Source organism: Aricia agestis, chromosome 19 (assembly GCF_905147365.1).
Source record: "Aricia agestis chromosome 19, ilAriAges1.1, whole genome shotgun sequence".
Classification (NCBI taxonomy): Eukaryota; Metazoa; Arthropoda; class Insecta; order Lepidoptera; family Lycaenidae; genus Aricia; species Aricia agestis.
In genome coordinates, this window is record NC_056424.1 from 4,564,606 (window position 1) to 4,592,417 (window position 27,812).

The 27,812-nt window shown below is 37.1% G+C and overlaps 2 protein-coding genes across 5 annotated transcripts in view; one reads left to right on the forward strand and one right to left on the reverse strand.

Annotated features, from left to right (window-relative positions):
* LOC121736310 (catenin alpha) overlaps positions 1-27,812 on the forward strand; it is a 107,005-nt gene that overhangs the window by 9,411 nt on the left and 69,782 nt on the right. For all 4 annotated transcript variants that reach the window (XM_042127400.1, XM_042127402.1, XM_042127399.1 and 1 more), the window contains exons 7-15: positions 33-94; positions 976-1,094; positions 1,758-1,842; positions 2,371-2,486; positions 4,030-4,147; positions 6,488-6,580; positions 6,888-7,044; positions 7,948-8,053; positions 9,291-9,385. In XM_042127400.1, coding sequence (XP_041983334.1) covers positions 33-94; positions 976-1,094; positions 1,758-1,842; positions 2,371-2,486; positions 4,030-4,147; positions 6,488-6,580; positions 6,888-7,044; positions 7,948-8,053; positions 9,291-9,385 — 951 coding nt within the window. The remainder of the gene's footprint in view (positions 1-32; positions 95-975; positions 1,095-1,757; positions 1,843-2,370; positions 2,487-4,029; positions 4,148-6,487; positions 6,581-6,887; positions 7,045-7,947; positions 8,054-9,290; positions 9,386-27,812) is intronic.
* LOC121736315 (larval cuticle protein LCP-17-like) lies at positions 10,255-16,504 on the reverse strand. The gene is made up of 3 exons (XM_042127410.1): positions 16,487-16,504; positions 11,701-11,898; positions 10,255-11,045 (listed from the first exon to the last, which is right to left on the reverse strand). The coding sequence occupies exons 1-3, from the start codon at positions 16,487-16,489 to the stop codon at positions 10,845-10,847; spliced, it is 402 nt and encodes a 133-aa protein (XP_041983344.1). The 5' UTR covers positions 16,490-16,504; the 3' UTR covers positions 10,255-10,844.

The window sequence follows — 27,812 nt, forward strand, 5'->3', positions numbered from 1 at the left end:
GATGGATTAATAACTTTATCTTTTCTATTCAGGTAACAACCGCGTCCCGATCGAAGGCCCCGGCGAGTTAGCCCAAGCTCTCGACGATTTTGATGTAAGTAACAAATCTTTAAACTACTTTAAACGCTTTAGATTAGACGTTAGCTACGTTTAAATTTCAATTTTTCTACTCGGTATACAGTGTTTACCTTGTTATTCTTGGTGTACGTGTAAAGCAGGGGTTCCCAAACTTATATTCTACTTATTTACCGCCCACTTTGAGAAAAAAAAAATTTTAGTGCCCCCTTTGTTTCACCATGTTTCACCTACTTTTATATTAAAGCCTCTAAATAACGCCACCATTTTTTCTGGGCCCCACACCGCCCCCCTTTAGGCCTTCAGCGCCCACAAGGGGGCGTTATCGCCCACTTTGGGAAAGGCTGGTATAAAGCTTGTGAGGTAGAATCTAAGGATTTTATTTAAAGCCTGCTGAACACATTGGGCCAACGTCTAGAGTACGGGACGTCGCTCCCAACTTACGGCCAAGTAGGTCTCTACACGTTGGCCCAATACGCTGGCTCCACGCACTAGCCCAATGCGCTGGCTCCTTACGTTAGCCCAATGTGTTCAGTGGGCTTAAGCCCGTCACAGACTCAGCTATAATATATATTAACTAGCTGTTTGACCGAGTTTTGTTGAGAGTTGTTTTGTTGTTGAGAGAATACAAGAATTGCTCGTTTAAAGATTATAACTTGGATGTGAGGTAGCAATACATACGACACTAGCGTTAGTTGAGCTTTGACCGCGTGCCAAATTTTACTTGGATGACATTCATAAGGGCATGTATCTCTCAAAGTATATAACAGTGTTGGCTTGGTATAAGTACATATGTCGGCCTTGTAAGTTTGTAGTCTTGTAAATCGTGCTAATCATAGTTTTTTATGCTTTTTTTATTTATAAATGGGCAAGAAGTTTATCTCGAGCTGTATGTTTCAGGAGCGCATGGTAATGGAGCCGCTGGCGTACTCGGAGCTGCGCACGCGGCCCTCGCTGGAAGAGCGTCTGGAGTCCATCATCTCCGGCGCCGCGCTCATGGCCGATAGCTCCTGCACCAGGTATAGTCCGGTCACTTGATGAAGCGAAATTTCACCGATAACGAGATATTAGATATTCCTGAATATTTCGACTGATAGCTCTTGCACCATGTATAGTCCGGTCGCCTGATAAATAGAAGTTGCACGTTAACGAGATATTACATATTAATATATTATGGACGATAGCTCCTGCCAGACAGAGAAGTTGCACCGAATAGTTATGTCCACTGTGCACTTTCATCTTCAATTTTCGTCATCAACTTTCATATTGGCGCATTCAATAATTGAATCCGTCAAGGAACGCAACGCCAATATTGTCATTTTTGAAGTTTTGGATACGGTCAGAGGGCATGCGTCGTGGGCATGCCTCACGTTCGCTGTTGACTGCGCTATAACGAGTTATTAGATATTAATATTTACACCGATAGCTCTTGCACCATGTATAGTCCGGTCGCCTGATAATGAGAAATTAACAAGATACATAGCTCTTGTACCATCTATAGTCCGGTCGCCTGATAACAGGTGTAATAACAGTTTATCTATTCACTATCACTTGATTGGCTAGCCTCAAAAAGTTAACTAGTCAACAACGTTAGTGATAAAGATGAATTCCTGTCAACAAATCAAAACATACGTCACAGATACATGAGCAGCCATAATATTGATAGTTCTTCAATCTTTCAGGGACGAGCGTCGCGAGCGCATCGTGGCGGAATGTAACGCGGTGCGTCAGGCGCTGCAGGATCTCCTGCACGAGTACATGAGCAATGTGAGTGTCACATACATTTTACCACGTTAGAGCCAGTCCGCACGGCGCGTTGCGTCAGCGTTGCGTCGACGCAGCGTTATATTACGGAGCAGTCTTAACGACTGTTTTTTTTTTTATTTTTGTACTACTCCCAATCACGTTTTTCTAAGTAACGATTTCTTTTAGCTTGATATAATAATATTATTATCATGATATTATAATGCTAATCCAGAGCCAGAATGTTTAGCTTGATATAATAATATTATTATAATGCTAATCCAGCGCCAGAATGTTTAGCTTGATATCATAATATTATTATCATGATATTATAATGCTAATCCAGCGCCAGAATGTACCATCGAGGAAATTGATTCCTAGGCAGTTGACAGACCCACCTCATTTGGTCAGATTATGTCAATTCAACTGTGTACGATCGGAAGGGTTTGACTTAACGCGACCAAATTACTTAGGTCCTCCATCTGCATAGGAATCAAGTTCTCTGATAGTACAATTTTTGGTGCATCTAATAAAACCACCCTTTTATTACAGGCCGGTCGCGCCGAGCAGTCGGAGGGTCTGGAGCGCGCTCTGGAGCAGATGTGCCGCAAGACGCGCGACCTGCGCCGACAGCTGCGGAAGGCGGTCGTCGATCATGTCTCCGACAGGTAACTCATTGTTTTATGATGATTTATTGGAACGAAGTTCGTTATCGCGCGTTCGGCGTAAAGGGGGCTAAACAGAACGATATTTGACCTCGACACTTTTTTATTAGTACCTGCATGGTAATGCAGAGGGCGTTGATAGTATTCTGTATTCCTGTGCGTCAATTAGATGGCGTTTTTGAAAATAAACAGCGACGCGTTGTTAGTATTCCTGGGCGTCAAAAGATGAGGTTTTTTAATAATTTTTTTGAGTGTATAATATGTATCACAGGTGTTTTTGAACATAAGAAATAACTTCGTTCCATTTGGGTGTCCCTTGACACCTCTCAAGTTTTTTATTTATAATGAATCGCTTAACACTAAAGCAAATTGTGATAAAATGAACGCAATATGATGAGTTTATAATGAACGAAGATTAATTAGAGTGAGATGGAATGTCAACGATCATCCATCCATCCAGTAGTTATGTTATTTTTTGATAATACCTTGCTGTTACCCAACAGTTCATCATACAAACTTTGTGTTTCTTCAGATTTTTTGCTTTTTATTTGGTATTCAAGAGATTTTATATAGTCTTGAGCATCCTGCAACTTCTTTTTAATATTATGTGTGTCTTCTAGACATTGTTCATACTCTAATCTACAATTATCAAAACTGTCACGACTGTCACGACACTCTGTAGTTCTATGTTACGGTCACAGATAAGTTCATATTGTTGATTTAATTTATTAAGCTCCACTTTAAACTTAAAGTCAGTAAAATATATTATTTCATTACTTTTTAAAGTTGTTTGGCGGGGGTTTTTTAAAATTTCCTAATGTTTTAGTATTTATTGTTATAGTGGCAACAGATATACATAATCTCTACAAATTTCAACTCTCTAGCTATTATCGTTCTTGAGTTATAGCCGGAGACAGACAGACGGACAGACAGAAGGACAGACAGACGGACAAATAGACGGACAGACAGACGGTCAGGAAGACGGACAGACATTAAAGTCTCAGTATAGGGTCCCGTTTTTACCCTTTGGGTACGAAACCCTAAAAAACACACTCGGCCAATTTTAGAAGCTCATAGCGACATAGCGAGGCAATGATTGGAGATAGAGACAAAGTGTAAAGGACAAAGTTGTAGAGAATTTAATTAGCTTTTATTATGTAGTAAAAGAGAATTTCGTACGAAGCACCGTTTTTGATGAGTAAGCAAAAATATTACAGTCTTCATTACTTTGAAGTCGGTACCAGTCCCAAAAGCTTCAGATATTCTGACATTGACTGAACTCACGATAAAATTAGCTGGTACCGACTTCAAATAATGAAGACTGTAGTATGTACAGAAATAGTCGAGATTTAGACGAATTCTGAAAAAGGCACTATTAAAGAGTAAGAGTTATTTAATACTTTTTAGTTCATATTATTATTGTTTTTACCTTGGAAGTCGGTTTTAATTTTTTGTTAAAAATAATAATTATATACACAATTAGAATTGTTAATAAATAAGGTACAAAAGAGCTAAGTATAGATGTGTGTAATGCTTGTATGGTCAGTTTCCTGGAGACGAACGTGCCTCTGCTGGTGCTGATGGAGGCGGCGCGGAACGGCAACGAGAAGGAGGTGGAGGAGTACGCCCTCGTCTTCACCGAGCACGCCAACAAACTCGTCGAGGTGAGCTCTCACAGTAATCAGTAGTATATCCAACAACCTTGAACCTGTACATTTTGTGGTACACTTTACGGAAAACTATCACGCCTGATTTGTGCTTTAAGATGGTAATTTCTGCCAAATTTACTGATCCACACTCGCAAAGTTCGCGACATGTTCGCAATGTTGCCACTTTTTAATTTCTTCACTTTCTTGACGCACTATAGTTTGCGCTCTTGAGCCAAATTTATCTTACTTTATATTATAAACTAGATGTCCCACGCGGCTTCGCTCGCGTAAATTATTAGGAATTTTACGGAAATCGTACATTTTTTCGCAACAAAATAGCTTATCTCTCTTCACGTAGTCTACTCTATATCTGTGCCAAATAACATACAAAATTGCTTTAGTAGTTCGTGAGATAAATAAATAAATAAATAAAACTTTATTTCAGAATAATTTTGTCCACCCTTGCTAATAATTTTCCATTTTAACCACATTTCCTCTGTTTCTTCGGTCCTATTAGTTTGCGTGATAAAATAGCCTATAGCCTTCTTTGATAAATGAGCTATCTGACACTAAAATATTTTTTTATCGGACCAATAGTTCAATCAAACAAATAAATATTTTTTAAATCGCTTGACAAAATCGAATCTTGATCTAAATGAATATGAAAAGTACCAATGGGTCATAATAGGCTCATAATCATGGGATGCATATAACTTTATAAGGTACAATATGGTAGTGATGATGAATGTAATTTGCATAGTAGTATATGCTTTCCGTCCTTAAAGCAATGCAAAGGAGTTCTCTCAGCACCTTCCCAATCTAATCATGGTATACCTTGGTGCAAAATCTTACTTGTTGATTGCATATGCTTAGACTACTTCCCACGAAACCGAAGTCACCACATGTTTCCATATAAATTTTAAGGAGTTCCTTCGATTAGTCATGGCTCCCAGCATCAGATCACCACTTTTGTGAGTATAGTACCAAATTGGGATGACGGTCGCCAAAAGAAAAATTTTGAAAATCGTTTCACAAACGGCGGAGTAATCGTTGAGTATAAAAAAACGAACATAACACCTCCCCCATTTTGAAAGTCAGTTAAAATTGTAGCCTATGTGTTATTCTGATGTATAAGCTATATTATTGTAAAGTTTCATTAAGATACATTGAGTAGTTTTTGCGTGAAAGAGTAACAAACATCCATACATCCAAACAAACTTTCGCCTTTATAATATTATAAAGTAACGTATATAAAGTATAAAGTAATAAAGTATAAAGTAGGATTAATAATTATATTCTGTTCACTAAACAATGCTGACATGTCTTGTATGGCAAAAGCCCTTATTAAAATAAAGATTAAAAAAAAATCTCTTTGTCGCGGGACAGAAAACCGACAACAATCGGGGAACGGGCCGGGATCCACACTCACGTTTCGCGGAAATTTCGCGGAGTCGCGCGCGGTTCGCGCGCGAGTGGGGATGGGGCCTGAAACCTTCCCTGGACTTCTACGAATATTTTAAGACTAAAATCAGCCCAATCCGTTCAGCCGTTTTCGAGTTTTAGCGCGACTAACACATTTGAAAATCCATTTTTATATATATAAGATGTGTTATCATCAGTCAGTAAAGGTGTGACCACGCGAGCCCTCACAAAGCTCGGCTTTTAGCTAGTATATATACACACAGGAACTTTGCTCTAAACTCTAAAGTATACTTTGATAGTCTTCATTAGATATAGAGATAATCACTTTAATAGTAAATCTCTGAGATAGAGTCTATCCGCTTTTGTTAGACTGTATATCGATTTTAGGCCAAAACCGAAGCTATCACTATACTCCACTCGGGCTAACTTGTCGCTAGCGGTCATTGACTCTCTGTCAAAAACTTGTCATTTTCCATATAAAACCACGATTGATAACATCTGACACTTCATTGTCAATCGCGATTTATATGGAAAATTGCAAGTATTTGACGGTGTCAATGACCGCTAGCGACAAGTTAGCCCGAGTGGAGTATAATAAAGTAAATAGACATACACTATCTGCTAAATACTGACAGACACCGAAATTAAAAAAATTGACACTCTAAGGGCCTGTTTCACCACGTCTTTCTGATAAAGTTCCGAATAGGCTTTTCACAACTTTTATGACAGATTATCCATACTTGATCTGTCAAGTTAATTGGTGGATAGCCTATTACTCACTTATCAGGAAGTGGTAAAACAGGTCCTAAATGTTGCAATACGAACATTTTATAAACTGTTTTTAGTTTTTTAATATTGTGAATAAAAACATTCAATACTCAAGTTGTCATTTCTCTTTTTATTAGTAAGTCATAATATTTTTTATTTATTCAGGTGGCGAATTTGGTGTGTTCGATGTCCAACAACGAGGATGGAGTGAAGATGGTCCGCCACGCCGCCTCGCAGATCGAGGCTCTTTGCCCCCAGGTAATGAAAAAAAGTAAAAACAGCTCATAATATTATTATATCATCATGATTTGTTTTTTTTAATCTATTAGTAAATTTATAATACAAGTGTGTAATTGACATTTACTGATTTTTGAATGAGTGGTAAACATTATCTAAAATTATTTCTATAAACATTTTGACAGCCCCATACATTTGAAATTTTATTATAATGTACTTAGCTCTGAAAATAATATATTCCTGCTCACCTCAACCTAAGGTCTGCCCTCTTGTAAATTGTATTATCCTTAAAAGAACTGCAAAGTAGCAACAATGTTCCTCGTTTTAGGTTATAAACGCAGCCCGCGTGCTTGCGGCACGTGTACGCTCGCGCGTCGCTCAGGAGAACGCGGGTGCGTTCGCGCGCGCCTGGGAGGCCGCCGTGCGCCTGCTCACTGACGCCGTCGACGATATCACCACTATTGATGACTTCCTTGCTGTCAGCGGTATGTATCGAGCACAAGTTTCATGCTCTTCTTCCTAGTTGAGCTAAGCTACGAGGAATTTAAGCACATTAGACTAAGATCAAAACAAATTAATGCATTGAATTGCTTCGTGCTATAAATTAGCTTTGAATTTTTGTATGGAGTCAACGGGATAGGGTCTCGGACTTCAGTAATCGCCTTACCTTTCCCTATTGGCTCTCTTTATATGCCTTACATTACATAAATACTAGCTAAAAGCCGAGCTTTGTGAAGGCTCGCGTGGTCACACCTTGACTGACTGATGATAACACATCTACATAATATAAAAACCTTGACTGAATGATGATAACACTAAATATAAATTAAAATTACTATGTTAAAGCACAAATCAATAGGCGTGATAGTTTTTCCGTAAAGTGTACAACAAAATGTACAGCTTGTAGGATATATACTAGGGCTCGCTTCGCTCGCCCTGATAAAAGATAAGTGGATATGACAAAGACGTCATGTTTTTTTTTTAAATTAAATAAGGGTGCAAACGGGCAAACTGGTCACCTGATGGAAAGCAACTTCCGTCGCCCATGGACACTCGCAGTATCAGAAGAGCTGCAGGTGCGTTGCCGGCCTTTTAAGAGGGAATAGGGTAATAGGGGAGGGTAGGGATAGGAAGGAATTAGAGGAGGGTAGGGAAGGGAATAGGGTAGGGGATTGGGCCTCCGGTAAACTCACTCACTCGGCGAAACACAGCGCTAGCGCTGTTTCACGCCGGTTTTCAAAGATTCATCTGGTGCAAGTTTTCAAAACAATAAAGCAATGGCTTCGTGTAACTGCCCTAAGCTGTAAAAGAAATGTCGAAATATCAATTGACAAGGTCAGCAACAGTTGCTGTGATGACGGTTATTGTGATGTATGGTGTTGTTCCAGAGAACCACATCCTGGAGGACGTGAACAAGTGCGTGGTGGCGCTGCAGGAGGGCGACCCCGACTCGCTCGAGCGCACCGCCGGTGCCATACGCGGACGCGCCTCGAGGTATGTGATGCTGCATTGTTTTGCTACTTAAAGTCATCTTAAATAAAGCGATGTGTGCACATGCCCGTCCCAAACGCTCTAATTTTGTAATGTCTACTACTACTAGCGGCCAATAACATTTTAAAGATCTGTTCGTAAGTGTTAATGGGTTTCTATGACTGCTGCTATGTCCGTCCGTCGGTCTATTGTCGGAATTTAGGTTACTTAGGTAATACTTAAGTCATGTAGTCACAATTGAAGTACTCACAAGTATACAAAGTTTAATAAATACTAGAGATCGGCCAATGGTCGAAATTCGACCTTAGTTTCAACGACATTAGGACTACTACGTTTAATTTGTGAAAAAATATTGACTTTATCATACATATTTTTTTCAACTCCCGTCTCTGGGACTCAGCTGATCTTAGACTGGCCGTGTAAGCATTGTCTAATAGTATCTAAGATTCAATAAAAAAAAACTATAATCCGTTTTCAATTTGTCAACTCGTTGTCAGGCAATAGACTTCAACCATAAATAAAAGAGTATAATTCGTATGTATAGGCTTGTTACTCAAAAATCTGTCATTTCTCATGTGTGTGTGTTGAAGTGTGTGTAATGTTTTATTTGTTAAAAAAAATGTATGATAAAAGCATAATTTCAAAATAATATTAGTTCGATGCACTCCTTCACCATATAAACTATAACTGTGCGAAATTTCATGCACCTTCGTTTCCCCATTTTTCGTAAAAAGGGTTACAAAGTTTTTCGTTCGCGTATTAATATTATGACAAAGTACTAGACGTTCCGCGCGGCTTCGCCCGCGTAAATTAGATATTTCACAGACAAATTAGTCCACATAAAATAGCCTGTGATACTTCACGTGGTATACAGTATACTTCTTATTTGTGCCAAATAACAGAAAAATTGCTCCAGTAGTTCGTGAGATAAGCCCTTTCAAATAATTCCTCCCGTTTTTTACACATTTTCCTCTATTTCTTCGCTCCTATTAGTCTTAGCATGATAAAAATCTAGCCTATATCCTTCCTCAATAAATGGGCTATCTAACACTGAAAGAATTTTTCAAATCTGACCAGTGGTTCCAAGATTAGCGCGTTCAAACAAACAAACTCATCCGCTTTATAATATTAGTATAGATGTGGCTCCTGTGCATCGAATTTGACTAGCTATTCAGTTAGTTACCCGCCTTTCGACTCGACTCGCACTTGGCCAGTTTTTAAAGTAATGTTTGTTATCCAGGGTGTGCTCAGTGGTGACTCAGGAGATGGACAACTACGAGCCCTGCATCTACACCAAGCGGGTTCTGGAGGCGGTCACCGTGCTGAGAGATCAAGGTAAGTGGATAACACTCTTAGAAGATAGTTCTTACTATGAGATATTAAGGACGCTATCACAAAAATTAGCAGGTCAGTACGAATGTCGACGTTGAGAAAATTAAAATAACATTAAATATCAGCGCGCCTTGTACAGTGACGGTTATGACGCTCGCCGCGTTCTTGATAGGGCGAAAATGTATGAAGAAGTTTGAGAGCGTTTCTTATTTTTCTTATAAATGGAAATGTTATTTTTTTATATAAAAGTAGCTATTTGACCGAGCTTTGCTCGGTATTCGATAAAACACGAATAAAATGACATTTTCTAAAAATGATTCCTAGCTAGATCGATTTATCGCCCCCGAAACCCCATTTTATTATTTATATACTTAGTTCAGTGTATTTAGCTATAATGGTACCTAATGAAACCCCATTTTTTTAATCTTTTGCGATTATTGTGATGGTTAAAACGTATATAAGGAATTTTTTTTTTGTATGCGGCTATAATTTTTTTATAGTGTAGACGTGGAGATGAATATAATATTATCTTTCATTTGAAACCAAAATATCCTCGCAGTGTGACTCCTAATTCTTTAAAATGGTACCTGAAAATCGCTGATATTTGTGAAAAAATGTGTTAGCGTCCTTAAACAACTTTATTTGAGGCACTTATGAAAGAGCTCAGCATTTTTATATTTCTGTGAAATATGTGCGTTATTCAGTTCAGTTCTTCACGAATCCGCCTGACTCGCAGTCAAGACAGTGTTTTAATTGTTTTATGCATAACGTTAAGCTAATTTCGGAAAACAAAATATGATCTTTTATTTCGATGTTTAGCTGAAATAAGTTGCTGAAAAAGCTAGTAGTGAAATAAAACAAAACTATATTATAAAACTTATATTACATAAAAATAGATTCTTTGATACAATCACAATGTTATGTAAAATACTTTATGAAGCATCACGAAAGACGCACCACAAATATTCACATAGCCTCTTGAATACAAAACCTCGTAGGCTTAGGTCATTCTATTATTTAAATGTAACGGCTAACTGGACGCCATTTTGAAATGTCAAAATTCATAAAATGGCGCTGCAGTTTTTGGCAATAGGCGGCTATTAGTAATATTTTGTGCAAGTTCCTAAATTTAACTCAGTATACTTTTTAGTGCTCGTAACGTCGAGATTCGATGCTATAACTGTTGATTTGTTCCAAAATATACAGGCCATTGACGTATATGACCTTGTAGGGATGTCATTATTGCAATTATCACAGATTATACAACTAATATGTCACATTTGTCTCACTAGTACAATATGGCGTCAGATAAGCTCAGCAGTAGCCAATATATTGGGTTATATTTCGGAACACAGTATTCGACCACAAAATGTCACAAAATCCGACCCGGATTAATGACGTCATGAGCTCTACACTGGGTTATATTTCGGAATTCACGCTAAGTTACTGATGTTTGGATAACCTATTGTTGGTTCTCTGGGATGGGGTGGGCTCTGATGTACTCTAAGGCGCGCTGGATTTCTGGGGGGATGGGTGGGGGGGTGGGGAGGGCGTTGCCCTGGACCTGGTAGCCGTTCTCATTGGCGATGTACTGGAACTCGATGACCTGGCCATCAGGGGCAGTCCACCTGGCCTCGCCCTGGGCTTCTAGGGCTGGGTTCTCCTTAAAAAGAAAATATATATTAATTACCTATGTTACTATTATGTGTCTAGAGCGCTACTTATGTACCTGGGATTAAATTCGGAAAATAGGCTAGTAAAATGTTGGTATGGAATGGTGCTTTCTATGACTACAGTCAGCTATGAGAAGCATAGCTATGAGAAGGCTACAATAGTTCTTAGGCGACGACGTCAGTTTTTCGTGTAGTGTTGGTCCTAAGAAAACCGTATGGCGGTAACGTCACAAAACGCCGTTCTTGACTTCATAGCTTTTCGACCATGGCCCATCATGACCTTCACAATTTACCAATATAGTGGATAACGTCACTGGCGTCATTTACTTTGGCCATGCAACATCAGCACTCCATTCTACTATTTTTATGCAACGTTAATGCAGCTTTGTTTCATATTCGACTCAATGCATTTCCTATCAAACTGTAACATGGTACTCTCAAGAAATATCAAAGCAGCATTTTATATGAGGAAAGGATTGTTTGGCGTATATGAGAATACTCTGTTTGATGGGAAATGCAACGGATTGAACAAAGGACGAAGCTGCATTAATATTGCAAAATCTAGGAGTTCTAGAACTAGAACCTCCTCCTTTTTTGACGTCGTTAAAATAGAGCGCAGAGGTTCTTAAGCAGTGGCTAACTTACCGCCTGAATGTTCCTCAAAGCGCCCTGCTCCCGTGCTGATATGCCGTTCTCCGTTTCATACTGCCACTGGTACTGCCCCTCGGGGCCTGCGTCGAAGTCCTGCCTGATGATCTTGGCGTTGGCCTCGCCTGACTTGGCCAGGATGTGGGACACGTCCGCCGCCGCGTACGCCACCACCAGGGAAATGAGGAGAAGTTTCTGGAATATTGTTGTAGGGTTAATGGTGGTAACAATCAAATATGGCTTTATTTTATATACTTTTAATAGGTTAAAATAGGAGCTTAGCTTAAAACGGACCAACCAACGGAACGGACGTTAGCATTAAATTGGCAACCCGAACACTTATCTACTTCTAAAGTATTTTCCTTGTCTAGCATCTTAAAATTGTAGCAGAATCTCGGAGTAGGAATACTGAATTTTAAAGAAGGAAAAAGTCTGGCGCCCATAAATTGCTATGGATATATTTCAAAGTAGAAAAAGTATAATTAATAAAAAGCTTAGAAATATTACATAAGTTATAAGTCTATAACTTTACGTATAGTTTAGTTAAATTGAGTATGGCCGGCCACGCCATGCCGACTGTATGGGCGCCGCAGACTCGATCGCACAAAAAGTCTGTCGTCTGCGATCTCCCTTAAGATGTTTAGCTTGATATTTCCTCTTGATCAACCAGCCACGTCTTGAGTGTTAGCTTTTTGTAATAAGTTTCTAACTTGACATTTATTCAATTATCCATTGAGTAATCTCCACCTGAGTGATCTTTTTCTCGGTAAAGATGTCAGCAATAAGTAACGAGTATTTAACGCAAATGTCAAAATAAACCCGCCTCAGGCACGCGTAAGGCGCGTCTGACCTTTTAATGAGTAATCTTTGTAGCGTTTTGTTCTCCATTAGTCAAACATTTCGTTCAACAATAGGTGTGTAAATAGATAAGAAGCTTTGTTTTAGGTTTGGCACTTGCTGGTATAAAAACATTTGCTGGTATAAAAAAACGTTGTATTAGGTTTTGGCATAATAAAATTAAATACAGGATATAAGAAAGATATGAGGATACTTATTACTTTGTCTCTGTTTCTCTTAAGTACGTCTACTCTCCCTCCTTCTTACGACTTTTCGATCAGGGCACATGTCCTGACTCCTGACGTTCAATAATGTTTACCTATCCCAAAAAAGTACAAGTCTTTAACGGCATTCCGTTAAAGAATTTTAAAGTACAAAAACTTTGCGATAGCAAAAATAAATAAAACTTATCTGAAACTACGTTTAACGGTATTTTAAATTCTTCGTAGTTTCCTTACAAAAACAACAGTTATAATATTATTTATTGTTATAGCAGCTTATAATGTTTTTATTATGAACTACGTATTTCATTTTTTCTACCATCATAACAGGTAAATGATAATTTAGGAGTTTTGATTTTTGTTTAGTTGAAATTCTCACGATTAATGAATCTCAAGGAGCTTAAGAAATTTAGATATCCCACGACCTCATACAATTATTTGTGTTAATAATTTTGTTTAACTATAAAATAACTTGTTCTTAAATGAAGACAAGAGTTGATGAAGCGGGTAAGTAACAATTTAAAAACTGACGGTTTTTTGCACAAATGGAGGCTCTAGGACTGGGAGAATGATTTGAAATCACACAAATGTGGATTCTATGTAGAGCCAGATGCTAAAGTAGGTAAGTTACAAGGTTTGTTCAAATTATAAGGGAGAAAATGAGTAATTGCTGTTATGTTGTAAATTGTTAGTTACCCGGTTCATCCACTCATGTCTCAAATGTCAGAGGTCGGCCATTGTCGTGTGACCTTCGTCTTTGAATCCGATGGCCTATCGAAGTTATGATTTAAGTATATTGTTTTTCCCAAATGTTCCGCCAATGAGGAAAATTGAACAGGTGATTTAAGTAGGCTTTTAAATAGAACAAAATGTTTAACTATTATTAATTAAAATATGATGTTTTAAGTTACAAATTAAAATTCCTCTACTGTAAGCACAGTCTTAATTGTTACAAATTATGATTTATAAAAATGACTATATTAAGTATGTCAAGTAAAATATACTCTACTATAGTCCAAACGGCGAATCGAGGCACAAAACCTATTATAGTCAGAAACAGCTCTGGATTTATGTATAGGCAGAATAGGCCATGACGCCCATGATATATGGGCGGCGGCGTCCTATGGCGTCCTAGGGCAGCGTCCTAGGATGGCGGCAGAGTTCGTACATAGGGGCGGCAAAATTAAAGTGGCCTATTTATCTATACATCTATACATATAAATAAAATTGGAGTGTCTGTTTGTAATATTGAAAGAACCGTTTTTTACTACATGCATATTAATGTATGTAGGGTACAGAAAACAAAACAACATTTTTTACAATTTTTGTCTGTATGTCTGTCTGTCTGTCTGTTTGTTCCGGCTAATCTCTGAAATGGCTGGAGCGATTTTGACGGGACTTTTTAGGCACATAGCTGATGTAGTAAAGAATAACTTAGGCTACTTTTTAACCGACTACCGAAAAGGAGGAGGATATATTTTACTTTTTTTATAAAGGAACCTTAGAAAAGGTTTTTTTTCCTTTTTATTATCTTTGTTATCACATTTTGCTACGCGGACGAAGTCGCGGGCAACAGCTAGTATACTCATAAAAATATAAATCCGGCCCTGTTCAGAAATGGTATAAAATTCTGTGCTTCGTCATTTTGATTATAGGAAATCAGCTTTTTAAAGGCCTAAGTAATAAAAAGTAGTACCGAATCTTCCTCTAGGTCAGCAGGTATATTAAGATGATCGAACCAAAACAAGGGTTGACCTCACAGTTGACCTCCCATAACTTTATAGCTTTTTAATTCGACTTGATGAGATTGAGAAATATGTTATGTTTATTAATTATTATAATTTATTGATTATGAGCCCATGAATTACAAATTATTGTATTGTGATGATTTTAACAAATTTTATTTCTATCTATAGTTTTTATAAATATTTAATATTAATAATTTCGTGTTGCGTTAAAATAAGATTAAAAATTATGGCTTACAAGTATATTATTCTAGTTAGTGATATAACAATCCATGGGGGATCTAAGATGTGCTTTTTTGTTTCTGATAGGTTTAATTTTTGTTTTTTGCTTAGAAATACTAAGATATGACCTGTTTTTTTGCCAATACGCTGGTATAAATAGTCAGTACTTAAGATGCGACCCGGCCTCAAGACGCGGTTCGGCTCTGTGATTGGTCCAAAATTTGACAGCCAACCAATCACAGATCCTGAACCGTGTCTTGAGACCGAGATGCATCTTGAGTACCTACTGACTATTTATACCAGCCCTAGAGTTAGGATCTTGGTCTAAGCTTTTTACATGTATGTTAAATATTTAGTTTGGCGGTAAAAGCATAAATACTAGAGCTGACACACAACTTTATTATGGCTGAAAATCGAATCCAATTTGCGAGAATTGCCCTCTACCCATTAGGTTTAGCGAAGGCATAGACTATAGAGCTGGAAAACGGTTTGATTTAAGTTGACAATCTAATTCGAATCGTAAGAATTGCACCCAAATATCGCTGAGAATCGAATTCTCGTTACGAGAAATGCACGCCGTCCATTCTAAAGCCGAACAAGTACACCTAATGAAATATTATATTCTAATTCAACCTTTCGTCTTAACGCAGTGTTTCCTAACTGGCGCCTTGACTGGAGACGGCGTGTCAGGAGGTCAGGTGCGCTGACATTCAGCGTTTTTACCCACTGCATTAGAATTATTAGGTTTTTATAAAAAAAACCTGTCAAAATATGTTTTTTATATATATGTGTGGACTGCCGCGGTAAAGCTGTTGCATTTAGCAGCCTAGTTTACAAGCATACATCTAGTCACACGCACACAAACATCGTGCGTCTGCCGAACTGAAACGAAGTGTTAGGTTTATTTTCGTTACATAATTTCTTGTTTCGGTCGCCGCGCTTAGCTTTTATTGCGGGCTTTAAGCCCGCAATAAAAGTTATGCAATAGTTTAAAAATCCTTTGAAAATATCTGTAGAAACGGTTTTTTTAAGAGCCTATGCTGTCCCACTGCTGGGCAAAGGCCTTCCCAAGTCCTTCCATTCATTAGTAGAAACGGTTGCAGCTTGAAATCTGAGGGTGGTGAATGCTTACGGGATTTGCAGGTAGCGAATTGTATAAGCGCAATTTATGTCGAAATAAAAGTTTTGACATCAAAAAGTGTGATAAAACCTATTTTGAATAAATTAATTTGCCTTTGACTTTGATACGCATACAAAATAATAAGCATTAAGCTTTAACCAATTTCGCTCATTGTCTTGCAATATTGGTGTTGGTCTTGCAAAAAAGAAACACCGAGATAAGTTTAGCTCATCACTAAAAAGCTGGGCGGGGGCGGGTCGCGCCCTGTATATAGTTGATCAGGGTAAGTTCGGACACGGGGTGAGTCCGGATAATTCAAGTTAACGCTAAATTAAACTACAGTTACGGTACGGTACTACAGTTTGCGTGTATGCCAGAAGCGCCAGGCAAAAAACACTGACTAATTTAGTGTTCTAATTTTATACTAATTTTAGTCTTTAGGTAAGGTTACTTTCAGTTTAATTATTTAAAATATTATCAGTTAACAATCATCCTAAGTAATAAAAAAATAATAAATGTTAATAGTGAAAAAAGCTTGACCTAGTTTTGATCTCTTTTTATTTTTTTTACTGTTTAAAAAGAGGCCTATGTCAAGAATAGCCCTAAAAATATATTTTTTTATTTTTTTCCCCACTCACCATGTTCACGTGTTTTGTTGCACTCACGGTAAAAACTAAGATGAGGTTACCGGAGGCAGTCTTATATATGTTACGCGGCGGGAGGCTGCGTCATACCGAAATATAACATTTGAATTGTTAAACTGTTAGTACGTATAGATTGTTCTGTCATTTCACTATCTACGGAGAATGTCCGTTTGTTACTCAATGTGAATATAATATCCCTGGTAATAAGGGCATTTTTGGTGGATAAGGGCTTTTTACGTAATAGATAACTCCATAAATTACGTGAGATGTTTAAGAGGGGAGGGGTCGAGCCAAATCTCATCTAATCTTTAGGAGGAATTGTAACATTATATTTTATATAGAACTCTAAAATCACATTAGTCAAAGTTTGAGAAGCAACCAAAGTCACAAAGAACAGGTGTTTAATATTCAATATTAATGACTTAAATTAGTTTCTCATTAACTAAATTATAACACGATTTCGTTATTATAAATATTCGTTATATATTGTGATCGAATTTTTAAAAAATATTCAATTCTTTGCAGGTCACACCGATCTCTATCATACAGTCATGTTAGTCTCTACCGAGTAGGTACCTTCTTACTATTAAGAGCGCACCTGACCCTAACTTGACTACATAATTAAACCTAGATCTCAAAATCTGTAAGATCGAGAAAACTGATTTTTTGACACAAGTAACTTCAGTTCATTAAGATTAAATGCTCAAGACGAAAACACGATTACTGAAAAAATGCTCGATAGTTTCTTTTTTTACAAAAAACCTTGTTTTATGCTAAGTACTCACATACGGTTTTGCTCGATAGTTTTACTCGAAATCGAGCAAAAACCACCGTGTGGACCGCAAAACTCCACAGCTCGAAGGCTCGCATCGAGCCAGTTTGAAGGCTCGAATCGAGCCGGCTTGACAATTTTTTTGACACTAGTTTTTATTATTCGATCGAGCAATGCTGAATGTGTGTACGAAAGCCCGAGCCGTGGTTTTTAACCGACTTCCAAAAAGGAGGAGGTTATATGTTCGTCTGTTTATATTTTTTTTGTATGTTCAACCATAACTTTGCCGTTCGTGGATCGATCTTCATGCTTATTTTGTTGTTGTACAGGGTTGAATCCGAGGTTGGTACCATGTTCACAAAAATGGTGATCTGATGATGAGATCCATGAGGAATCGAGGGGACTCCTTGAAATTTGTATGGAAACATGTAGTGATTTTTATTTTTTTGAAGCATTCGAGGTAAATGCTACCAAAAAATAAGATTTCGCACCAGGTTATATCCTGGATCCGAAGGTACCGAACAGAACTTTTGAATCCTTATACAGGTTCAGGGATTTCGGCGTTGTTTAAACAACTCAAAGCATAAGCCAACACATCAATTTGATTTATCATCATCATCACAACGATAATTATACCATGGGTCATCACATTATAACCCAATTATTGGTACTTTTGGTGATATTTTGCATCGAAGCTGATGTTTTTGATGATTATTTCGCTTTTTGTGAACCGATTTTCAAAATTATTGTTTTGTTGTATAGGATATGATCTTAATTTTGTATAACAATTACGAAAGTGATGAGCTGATGATGAGATCTATGAGCAATCGAGGGAAATCCTTGAAATTTATTAAAACACTCCAAGTGGTTAAAATGTTGTTTCACTTGTTTCTAATAACTTAAACATATGTTAATAATATGGATAGTTAATATTCGTAGTGGTTATCTACGAATAAAGCCTTATCTTGTAGATAACTAAAAAGAGTAAAATTATTATTTTTTAACAAAAATTGAACCCGACTTCCAAGGTAAAAACAATATTCTTAAAATGACCTAAAAAGTATGAAATAATTCTTATTATTGATTAGTGCCTTTTCCAACCAGCCCAGAACTGAGATACTTTACATAGAACTTAGCCAGTACCGACTTCAAATGAATGAAAATTGAGTACAGAATTCGTTGAGATTTAGTCGAATTTTGAAAAAGGCACTAATCAATAATAAGAATTATTTCATACTTTTTAGGTCATTTTAAGAATATTGTTCAATTTTTTGTTAAAAAATAGTAATTACTCTACATGATTGCTCGATCGAGCAAAACCGTATGTTACTCACATTAGACACATTTTAGCTTGGATCTTTGAAGTTTGCTATCTTATCTTTAATATTTTTTAATATCTAAAAAGGCATTGATAAAACCTAAATTTGCTCAAAACACATTTTCGTAATAATTATAGTTCGTCTTTTATTCAAGTAAAACTAACTCGGCGATGATTCCGCGCCGTCCTTTTTCACCTGGCATATGAAAGACGGGCGTGAGTGTGAAGAGAGAAGGACGATGTTTGATTTTTTGAACCAGTAGCGCTCTTAAAGATTCAAACTATACCTACAAACGTAGTAACACAATTTTGTCATTGTCTGTCAATTCACTTTTCTAACGTGTTGGATCACTTGGACAAGGGTTTTGCCCTTGTGCACATTCATTTTTTAGTAGGTAAAGTCAGTTTCACTCTATCCCTCATTAGTCATTGAAGAACTTGCAGGAATTTGACATTATAGTTTATTTTGGGAGCTGGATACTATTTAAGTATAAGTTTTCAATAACACTAAGGGGCCAACCCACATGTATCACAACCACTCGACAACCACAACCACACCACGTGACCGGGCGTATATTTCGTATTGTCAATGAACTGGACCATTCACACGTACCACAGTTTGCAGTCGTTGTCGACCGTGTGTGTGATACCGACCACATCGCAACCACGGCCGACCACATCGCAACCACAACGTTGCGTCGATGCAACGACAGTGCGCACTGCGCGCACACCGCACAGTGGAAAATTTGGGTCCTTATCGGATCAAAAATCTGTAACTTCAAGGTTTTTCATCGTATTGTATTGAGATTTGGCACATGTATACAGTGATATACAAAGATTTTAAAAATAATCAATTTTTGTATTTTTTTTCATTGTATACATATTTATTTTAGGTTAAAAAAAAAAGAAAAGATAAAAAAGTAATACGAGTAGTTTATTTTTTATAAATAAGTACTAATATGAGTAAAATTATACTTATCACACAAGCATAATAAAATACATAAAATTATAAAATCGTATAGTACCTATCTATGCCTCACACCAAACTAATTTATCTTAGATTAGACAAATCTTATAATATTATTGGTTTTATTCTAGGTTTTAGTTACTTATAATGTTATATCTAATTGTTATTATCCTCGCTATTCCTAACTAAAATTACTTCCGGTGTAAATGTAGGATCACCTTCAGGTACCACCTTCAAAAGACTTAGTGCCTCTTCATCAAGATCCTTCACATTTCTCACATAAGGTTTTCTTAAACTTGAAACGTATGGATCTGAAGTATATAAAAGCGTTTTAAATACGTCTTCATTTGTAGCTATACGGGAACATTTTCTGGCATGGTGCAGGCGCATATTTCTGTAGTCTTTATTGCGCGACTCTTGTGCATCTTCCGACAGTTGCCCAATAGGAAGAACAGAAAAATGTTTGATCACGCTTTCTCCGTGTATAAGTAATTTGTGCACGGAGGATGGCATGTAGTACCAATCATAGTTACTAACATAAATTCGCGCAGTTTCTAAGGCATAAACTCCAAATTTTTCGGGATCGATCATCATTCCAGAAGATACTCGTAGAGCTTGTAAAATAATATACAAGCGTTTAATCAATGTTTCATCAACACCTGTTATGTTCGCCGAGCAAGTGTAATTGTAAAAGAACTTTCGTGCTGTATTTCCATCACTTGAGTTTCCACTTATCTTCTTCGTTCACCAGAAGTTGATGGCAGTGAATGTGCTTCAGACCCCGAAACTGTACTGAATATCCTGACTCCAGCCAGCTTGTATTATTCCGAATAAATTTGTCCTTTTTCCGTGATGCTTGAGCCCAGCGCTTATTGAAAGAAGGCAGAATATGTCTTTGAATGTCACCAATTACAAAACACGAGTTGTTTTCAGAAACATTTAATGTTTGCTGTAGAACTATGGACAACGATTCCAAGGTTCTGCCACGCTCGATATAGGGAATGATGAAATCGCCCTTAGTACAGTTGAAATTTGACATTTTAATGTAAATAACCAATTTAAATAAGTGTCACTCAATATGAAATACACGCTGAAGTGTGCAATTTGAAGATATTTGCTTCCCCTTATATACTGGTTTTTTAGCTATGAAATACGTACTAATATGAATGTTATGCATATTTACTCATGCACGACGAGTGCAAAATAGATGATAAGCTATCGCTATCAAAATATTGTGGTTAATATAGTTTTTGTAAACTATGTCAGCAGTAACCGCAAAAGATACCGAATTATCTACTCCGACCGCTATCACATTTTTTCCCATAACTTCCAGGACCGCAAACATCCGCAGCTGATTTTTTTAATTTTTCATTTATAAATAGTTAGGCTATCAAATAACACATAAAGTTGCACGTCGCGAGCCGTCGGTAAATGTGAAAACCTTCGACGAAAAAAAAAGAAAAGTGAAAAATAGGGTATGTCAATTTTTAAGTACTTACTCAAAAATAAAAAGCATATTAAAAAAAGTTAATAGCTCATTATTAAGAACATAAAATATCATTTTTAAAAATGTATAAAACCGCATGCATGAGCTAAATACTTTTTTCACAATATTCATTTGAATTACGTGTATGCAAACATTTGAATGAGCCATCCGCTACTTCAACTTACTTCAACCTATGAAAAAAAATATTTATGCAGTTTTAGAACAAAAAAATGTCTGATTAGGATTATTTGGTTATTAGAGTATCGAATGCAATAAATATTTCATTCAAATTGTGATATTTTTAAAATCCATTTATGATATGCTCTAGTTCTACCATTTTCCATAGTGCACCGCCCGCGCTCTTCCCCCTTCTGTTTCATTGACTTTCGCACGTACAATAACCACATCGCAACCACATCGCAACCACTGGCGACAACGTAACCATGTCGGCATTTTGTCGGTACCACAACGCAACTACAAAAAGCTGCAGTGACACCATTCACACGTGCACGACGACATTTTGTCGTTGCGAAGTCGTGTGGTTGTGGTACGTGTGGGTTGGCCCTAAGCCCTCTGGCTTAGGCGAATATTCGTAATATATTAGGAATACGCGTCCGCGCGATTAAGCGATCGAGCGGTTTGGTCGTTACAGCCGGGCCACGAGACCACAAGTAATTGTATGATATACAATTATATTATTGCTTGTGATCTCGTTGTGTAGCGGCCAAACCTCTCGATCGCGCAGACGCATATAAATCGAACCTAAAGTGCCTGATAGACGTACGAACTTAAAGTACGCGGGTTTTAAGTTCGCGAACTTACTCGGCTCGCGTCGATGGCACACGAGAATCGCTCACACTGAATTACCATGCCCCAGGCTCGCGAATCGCGGCTCTTTACTGACACACAGGCGATTTAGCCCGGCCGCACATTGTCCGAAATTTCTGATACGAAACAGTTGAACGTCCGCGCTGTCTCTTACATTTTGTACTGGCTCAGTACAAAATGTAAGAGACAGCTCAGTGAGCTCGAACTCGCCGGAAGGATATTTCGGATAGTGTGCGGGGTGGCGGTCCGGCGAAATTCAACTGTTTCTGATCAGAATTCGGACAATGTGCGGCCGGGCTAAGATCGTCGAGCCATATGTCCGCGTACTTACTCGCACGTCTGTCACCCCTTTAAGTCTTATTATTAATATTGAAAAATTCAAGTAGTCTGCAATTAAAGTAAATTGGCGATTCCTTTATTTCGCATTGCAGAGTCCTTTTTCACGACTCTCTTCATATCAAATTACTAATAGGCTTATTTTGATAATAATATTGTGTATTAATATGTCAATAACATTAATGCAAAATAATAAAATTAACATAAACCGGAACATTTGCAACATTTTCTGTAAATAACGACATAAGCTAAGTATTATATAGTCTTCCGAAAAATATGTAACCACTTGGTAATACTGGTTACGCTTCTTTACCTAGCCTTTGGGGGGTTCTATACATATTTTTAGGGTTCCGTAGTCAAGGAACCCTTATAGTTTCGGTCACTCCGTCCGTCTGTCTGTCCGCGGTTTTGCTTAGAGACTATAGGGCCTACAAAGCCGTAATTCGGCATGAATGCACATCTTAACGATGCCGAAAAAATGGTATATAAAATCTTTAAAAGAAAATTTACGGTACCTCTCCTAGCCCTACACATCAATGCGGGGTGATTTTTTTTTCGCGTCCATGGGGTATCATTGGATAGGTTTTTTAAAAATATTATGAGTATTCATAGATCCTTTTCCGATTTAGGGATCCATTTGCGAAATATTAAGTTATAAAGTCAAAAAAGAGTGGAACAGTCCAGTGTCCCCCCCTTCTACCAGCTAAACGGTTGCTTCTGAAAATGTGAAAAAATTCACGGGAGAAGGAAATATGCTTAATTTAAAAGGAAAAAACTATCACGGCTAAGAAGGCTTCATATAAGTTATTGAGTAATAATCGATCAATTAAAAAAGTCGATCAACTAAAAAAATGTATTCGTAGAAGTACAAAAGAACTTTTCGTTCAAACTTCAAATTGCTTTGAACGTAACTGAGATAATGTCGTTAGTACTTAGCAGTGTAAAACACGTTATAAATTGTGTATTCATTGACCATACAAAAAATAATATTTAAAAAAAACTAGCGGTACTACGGAATCCTACATTGTGCGTGGCACGACACGCACTTGGCCGGTTTTAATTTTAATTTTATACTTAAGAGGATTCCACACCGCCCTTTTTTCCATACAAACGTTGTCCCCTGTTTCCTCCCTGGATAATGCTAGTAGAGTTATAATTTTTTTCCTGAATATCTACGGCCACTAATACAATGTCCCTATGTTTTCTTTTTTTTCATAATTTAATTATTAAATAAGATATGAACGTTCAAAAACCCAAAAAAATGGCCAGATTTTCCACTGTGTTCAAACGTCCAGAAAACAGATTTGGCTAGATTATACAAAAAAAGCAAAACATAGGAACACAGCTCAAGCCTTTTTTTAATCTTTAATGAAAAAAGTACTTAAATCGGTTAAGTTTTGGAGAAGGAATCAGGGGACAACGAATCGTTGATTTTCTGGATTTTCTGCAGTTGTCTCTATCGCGTTCTGCGGTATAGGCTTGAGGTAAGTGAGACAGCTATAGATATTACACGTACTTTTTTTTCATTTCTCTAGCCCCTGTTGTATCCTCTTAAGAGCCCATACGACCCTAACTTGACTACATACATTAACCTAGATCTCAAAATCTGTAAGGTCTAGAAAACTGATTTTTTGACACAAGTAACTTCAGTTCATAAAGATTAAATGCTCAAGACGAAAACACGATTACTCAAAAAATGCTCGATAGTTTCTTTTTTGCAAAAAACCGTGTTTTAGACACATTTTTGCTTGGATCTTCGAAGTTTGCTGACTTTTCTTTATTATTTTTTAAAATCTAAAAAGGCATTGATAAAACCTAAATTTGCTCAAAACACTTTTTTCATAATCATTATAGTTCGTCTTTTATTCAAGTAAAACTAACTCGGCGATGATTCCGCGCCGTCCTTTTTCACCTGGCATATGAAAGACGGGCGTGAGTGTGAAGAGAGAAGGACGATGTTTGATTTTTAGAGTCAGGTGAGCTCTTAACTAGATGACGCCCGCAACTCTGTTGCGCCAAAATTCGTTTATCGCCCGGAAATCGTAGAATATTTTTCCGGGATAAAAAGTATCCGATGTCTTTTCCTTACTCAAAGTTTGTCCACTTCCACGTTAGTAATAGGCTTATCAATTATTATTAGATAACATAGCCTACAGTAGTAAATTAAATTATTGCTATTAAACAACTGTCTCGATTAATGTACTAATCGGGAAAATAACTACATAAATAATTTAAAAAGCTAACAAATAAGGTGTGTACAGACGTAGACGGGATTCCATTCGGCATCTTCATGTATGACGAGCTTTACAAATATGGCCGGTAATTATTTATATAATTGCTTCTGAGTAGTACATAAAAGCTCGGAGCTTTGCAATATGATTTGCCATAAGGCTTTTACTGAGCGTTCTAACTTTACATAAAATATGAGAACTTAGAAGAACATAAGAAACAACTGCGCGAAAGATACCTCGGAACTAAGACGTAAGGGCTAAGACAGAAAGAGATAGGTCCTAAGGGCTAAAAAAGGAAGAAAAAATAGGACTTAGTTCATTTTTTTTTAAAGAAGGCAGGTCGCTGTCGCCCTCACGTCACTGCGACCCATAAGGATCTATTGTGACTCCTTCGCACTAGAGTATACCTAATCCCCAACCCAATACTGCTCATAAATTGAACGATATGGTTGGGGTTGGTGCCATGAATTTCCTCTGTGGATGAGTATTCGTGGCGACCAAGGTGCATGTTCCTGCTCTGTAGTAGAGCAGGACAGTCGAGGAGAAGGTGAATAGGTGTTTCATCCTCCTCCTCACAGAATCTGCAAGTCGTTATGCTACAAATACCCATTCTGTTTAGGTGTTTGTTGAGCTTGCAGTGCCCAGCGGGGCTAAAAGGGTCGCTTTGAAGAGTCATGATATGAATCATAATATGATTATTTTTTTCTAAAATCGCAAAATGCAACTCTGCTTGCCATTCATTTCTGTATTTTTGTACTGATTCGACATATTTTGTCAGTTTGACAGTTTTGACAATTCATTTGCTGAATTGATTGAGAGGAATTGCTAAATGTGACCATTTTAGCCCCGCAGTTACGCTTCTAGTAAGGATTCTTAATTGGTTCTTACTTAAGATTAATCCACACCGCCCTTTTTTCCATACAAACGTTGTCCCCTGTTTCCTCCCTGGATAATGCTAGTAGAGTTATAATTTTTTTCCTGAATATCAACGGCCACTAATACGATGTCCCTATGTTTTCTTTTTTTTCATAATTTAATTATTAATTAAGATATGAACGTTCTAAAACCCAAAAAAATGGCCAGATTTTCCTTTGTGTTCAAACGTCCAGAAAACAGATTTGGCTAGATTATACAGAAAAAGCAAAACATAGGCACACAGCTCAAGCCTTTTTTTAATCTTTAATGAAAAAAGTACTTAAATCGGTTAAGTTTTGGAGAAGGAATCAGGGGACAACGAATCGTTGATTTTCTGGATTTTCTGCAGTTGTCTCTATCGCGTTCTGCGGTATAGGCTTGAGGTAAGGGAGACAGCTATAGATATTACACGTGCTTTTTTTTCATTTCTCTAGCCCCTGGTGTATCCTCTTAAGGGGGCGACCAATGTCAGAAAAAAATCGGTTTTCACCCGGGCACTTCATACCCCCCGCACTCGCCCAACGCATTCAAAATGTCACCGTGGCTATAAATTTGTGTAATTATTCTCGTAACCACTTTTTGTACGAACGTAGTATAACCAAATATATCAGATAAAATTTTGAGAAGTTCGAGTCACATTTTCCATCTGTACTTTGAGAATCAAATTAATACTTTTTGCCTTATACACTAGTAATACTTTATAATAATATGTTTATTTATCGAAATCGAATAGGCTCTGACACTACTGGATCGATTCTGCTGTAGTTGTTACAAAAATATTATAACTTTATTTAATATAATCTACTAGCCAATAGCCATGTCTTCGTCCACGTCCGAATTTGGTTAGTTTTTGTGTGTATTTGCGTAAAATATTTTAACATTTGTCAGATTAAAATATACAAAATTCTCATGTCACAATGTTTGAAAGCGAACTGCTCAACCGATTCAATGTAATTTTGCATACATACATTCGTTGGGCTTGAGGATAATTTTTTTATATGCTTTTTGATATAATATATTATTGATACTAAAAATAATTTATACAGCAAACTGACGTTTGCCGGTCATCTAGTCAAATATGTACATAAAATTCTCTTGTCACTGTTTGTGCCCGAGCTCATCCAAAACGGTTCAACCGATTATAATGCTATGTACATTCGTTAGGCCTGACAATAGGTTTTTATTTACTTTTTATATTGATACTATAAAAATATTAATTGGCAAAACAATGTTTTCCGGGTCAGCTAGTTTCCTCTTTTTTCTCATGAATTGCATCAGATCACCACTCTTGTTAACATGTTACGAAATTCGGACTACATCATATACAAAAGAATTTTGCAAATCCGTCAAATAACGGCGGAGTTCTCCGCCAAGGTATCACTAAAATCGTCTCTGATGCTGGTGCTGATAAAAAACCCAGCTCAAATTTCATCTCGATATACTAAAATCACGTGTTCGGAAATGTCAAAGATTTTGTGTAGTCTGCCGTCCAGCTGATATTTTCAAGATACACTGCCACTGCGTTGGCAAAGGTGCGTTGATTGCACGGGTGATTACTTTGAATAACAGAAATAAGTAAGTTCGAAATAATCAGCCAAGTGTGAGTCAGACTCGCGCACGAAGGGTTCCGTACCGTTATAGAGCTAAAAATAGCCCAAAAATTGTAATTTTTGAATGGGAGCCCCCTTCAATATTAATTTTACTATCCATTATTAAAGTACAAAATATATAATTACAAATTACAAAATGTAAAAATTTCAAGTGCCTAGCAATAGTAATTATTGATATCAAGCAAAAAATAGCAAAAAATCAGGTTTGTTGTTTTGCTCCCCTTGAATAATAAATATTTATTTTATTTTTAGTATTTGTTGTTACAGCGGCAACAGATATACATTCTGTGAAAATTTTAGAAGTCTAGCTATAGCCGTTCTTGAGATACAGCCTGGAGACAGACAGACGGACAGACCCGTTTTTACTCTTTGGGTACGGAACCCTAAAAAGAACATTTTTCAAACAAAACGGCAATATAGGTATAAAAGACCTTATAATATATTATCTATATTATTAAAATGAGTCGCTGAACTTTTTGCTAAGCCCAAAACTCGAGAACGATTGGACCGATTTCGCTAATTCTTTTTTTTAAATATACCTTGAAGTACGAGGATGGTTCTTACGGAGAAAAAAATTCTAAAAAAAATTAAAATTTCCTGAAAAAGTCTAAAAACAACAGTTTTATATATAAAAATGGATTTTTAATTGTGTTAGTAACGCTAAAACTCGAAAACGGCTGAACGGATTGGGCTAATTTTAGTCTTAAAATATTCGTAAATGTTCCAGGGAAGGTTTTAAAGTGACACGAAGTTCACCGGGACAGCTAGTGTAGTATATTATGTACTCTTCTAAATCCTTACATAAATGTGCCGTCACCTTTGTTCATACTCTTATGAACAAAGGTGACGGCATTTAT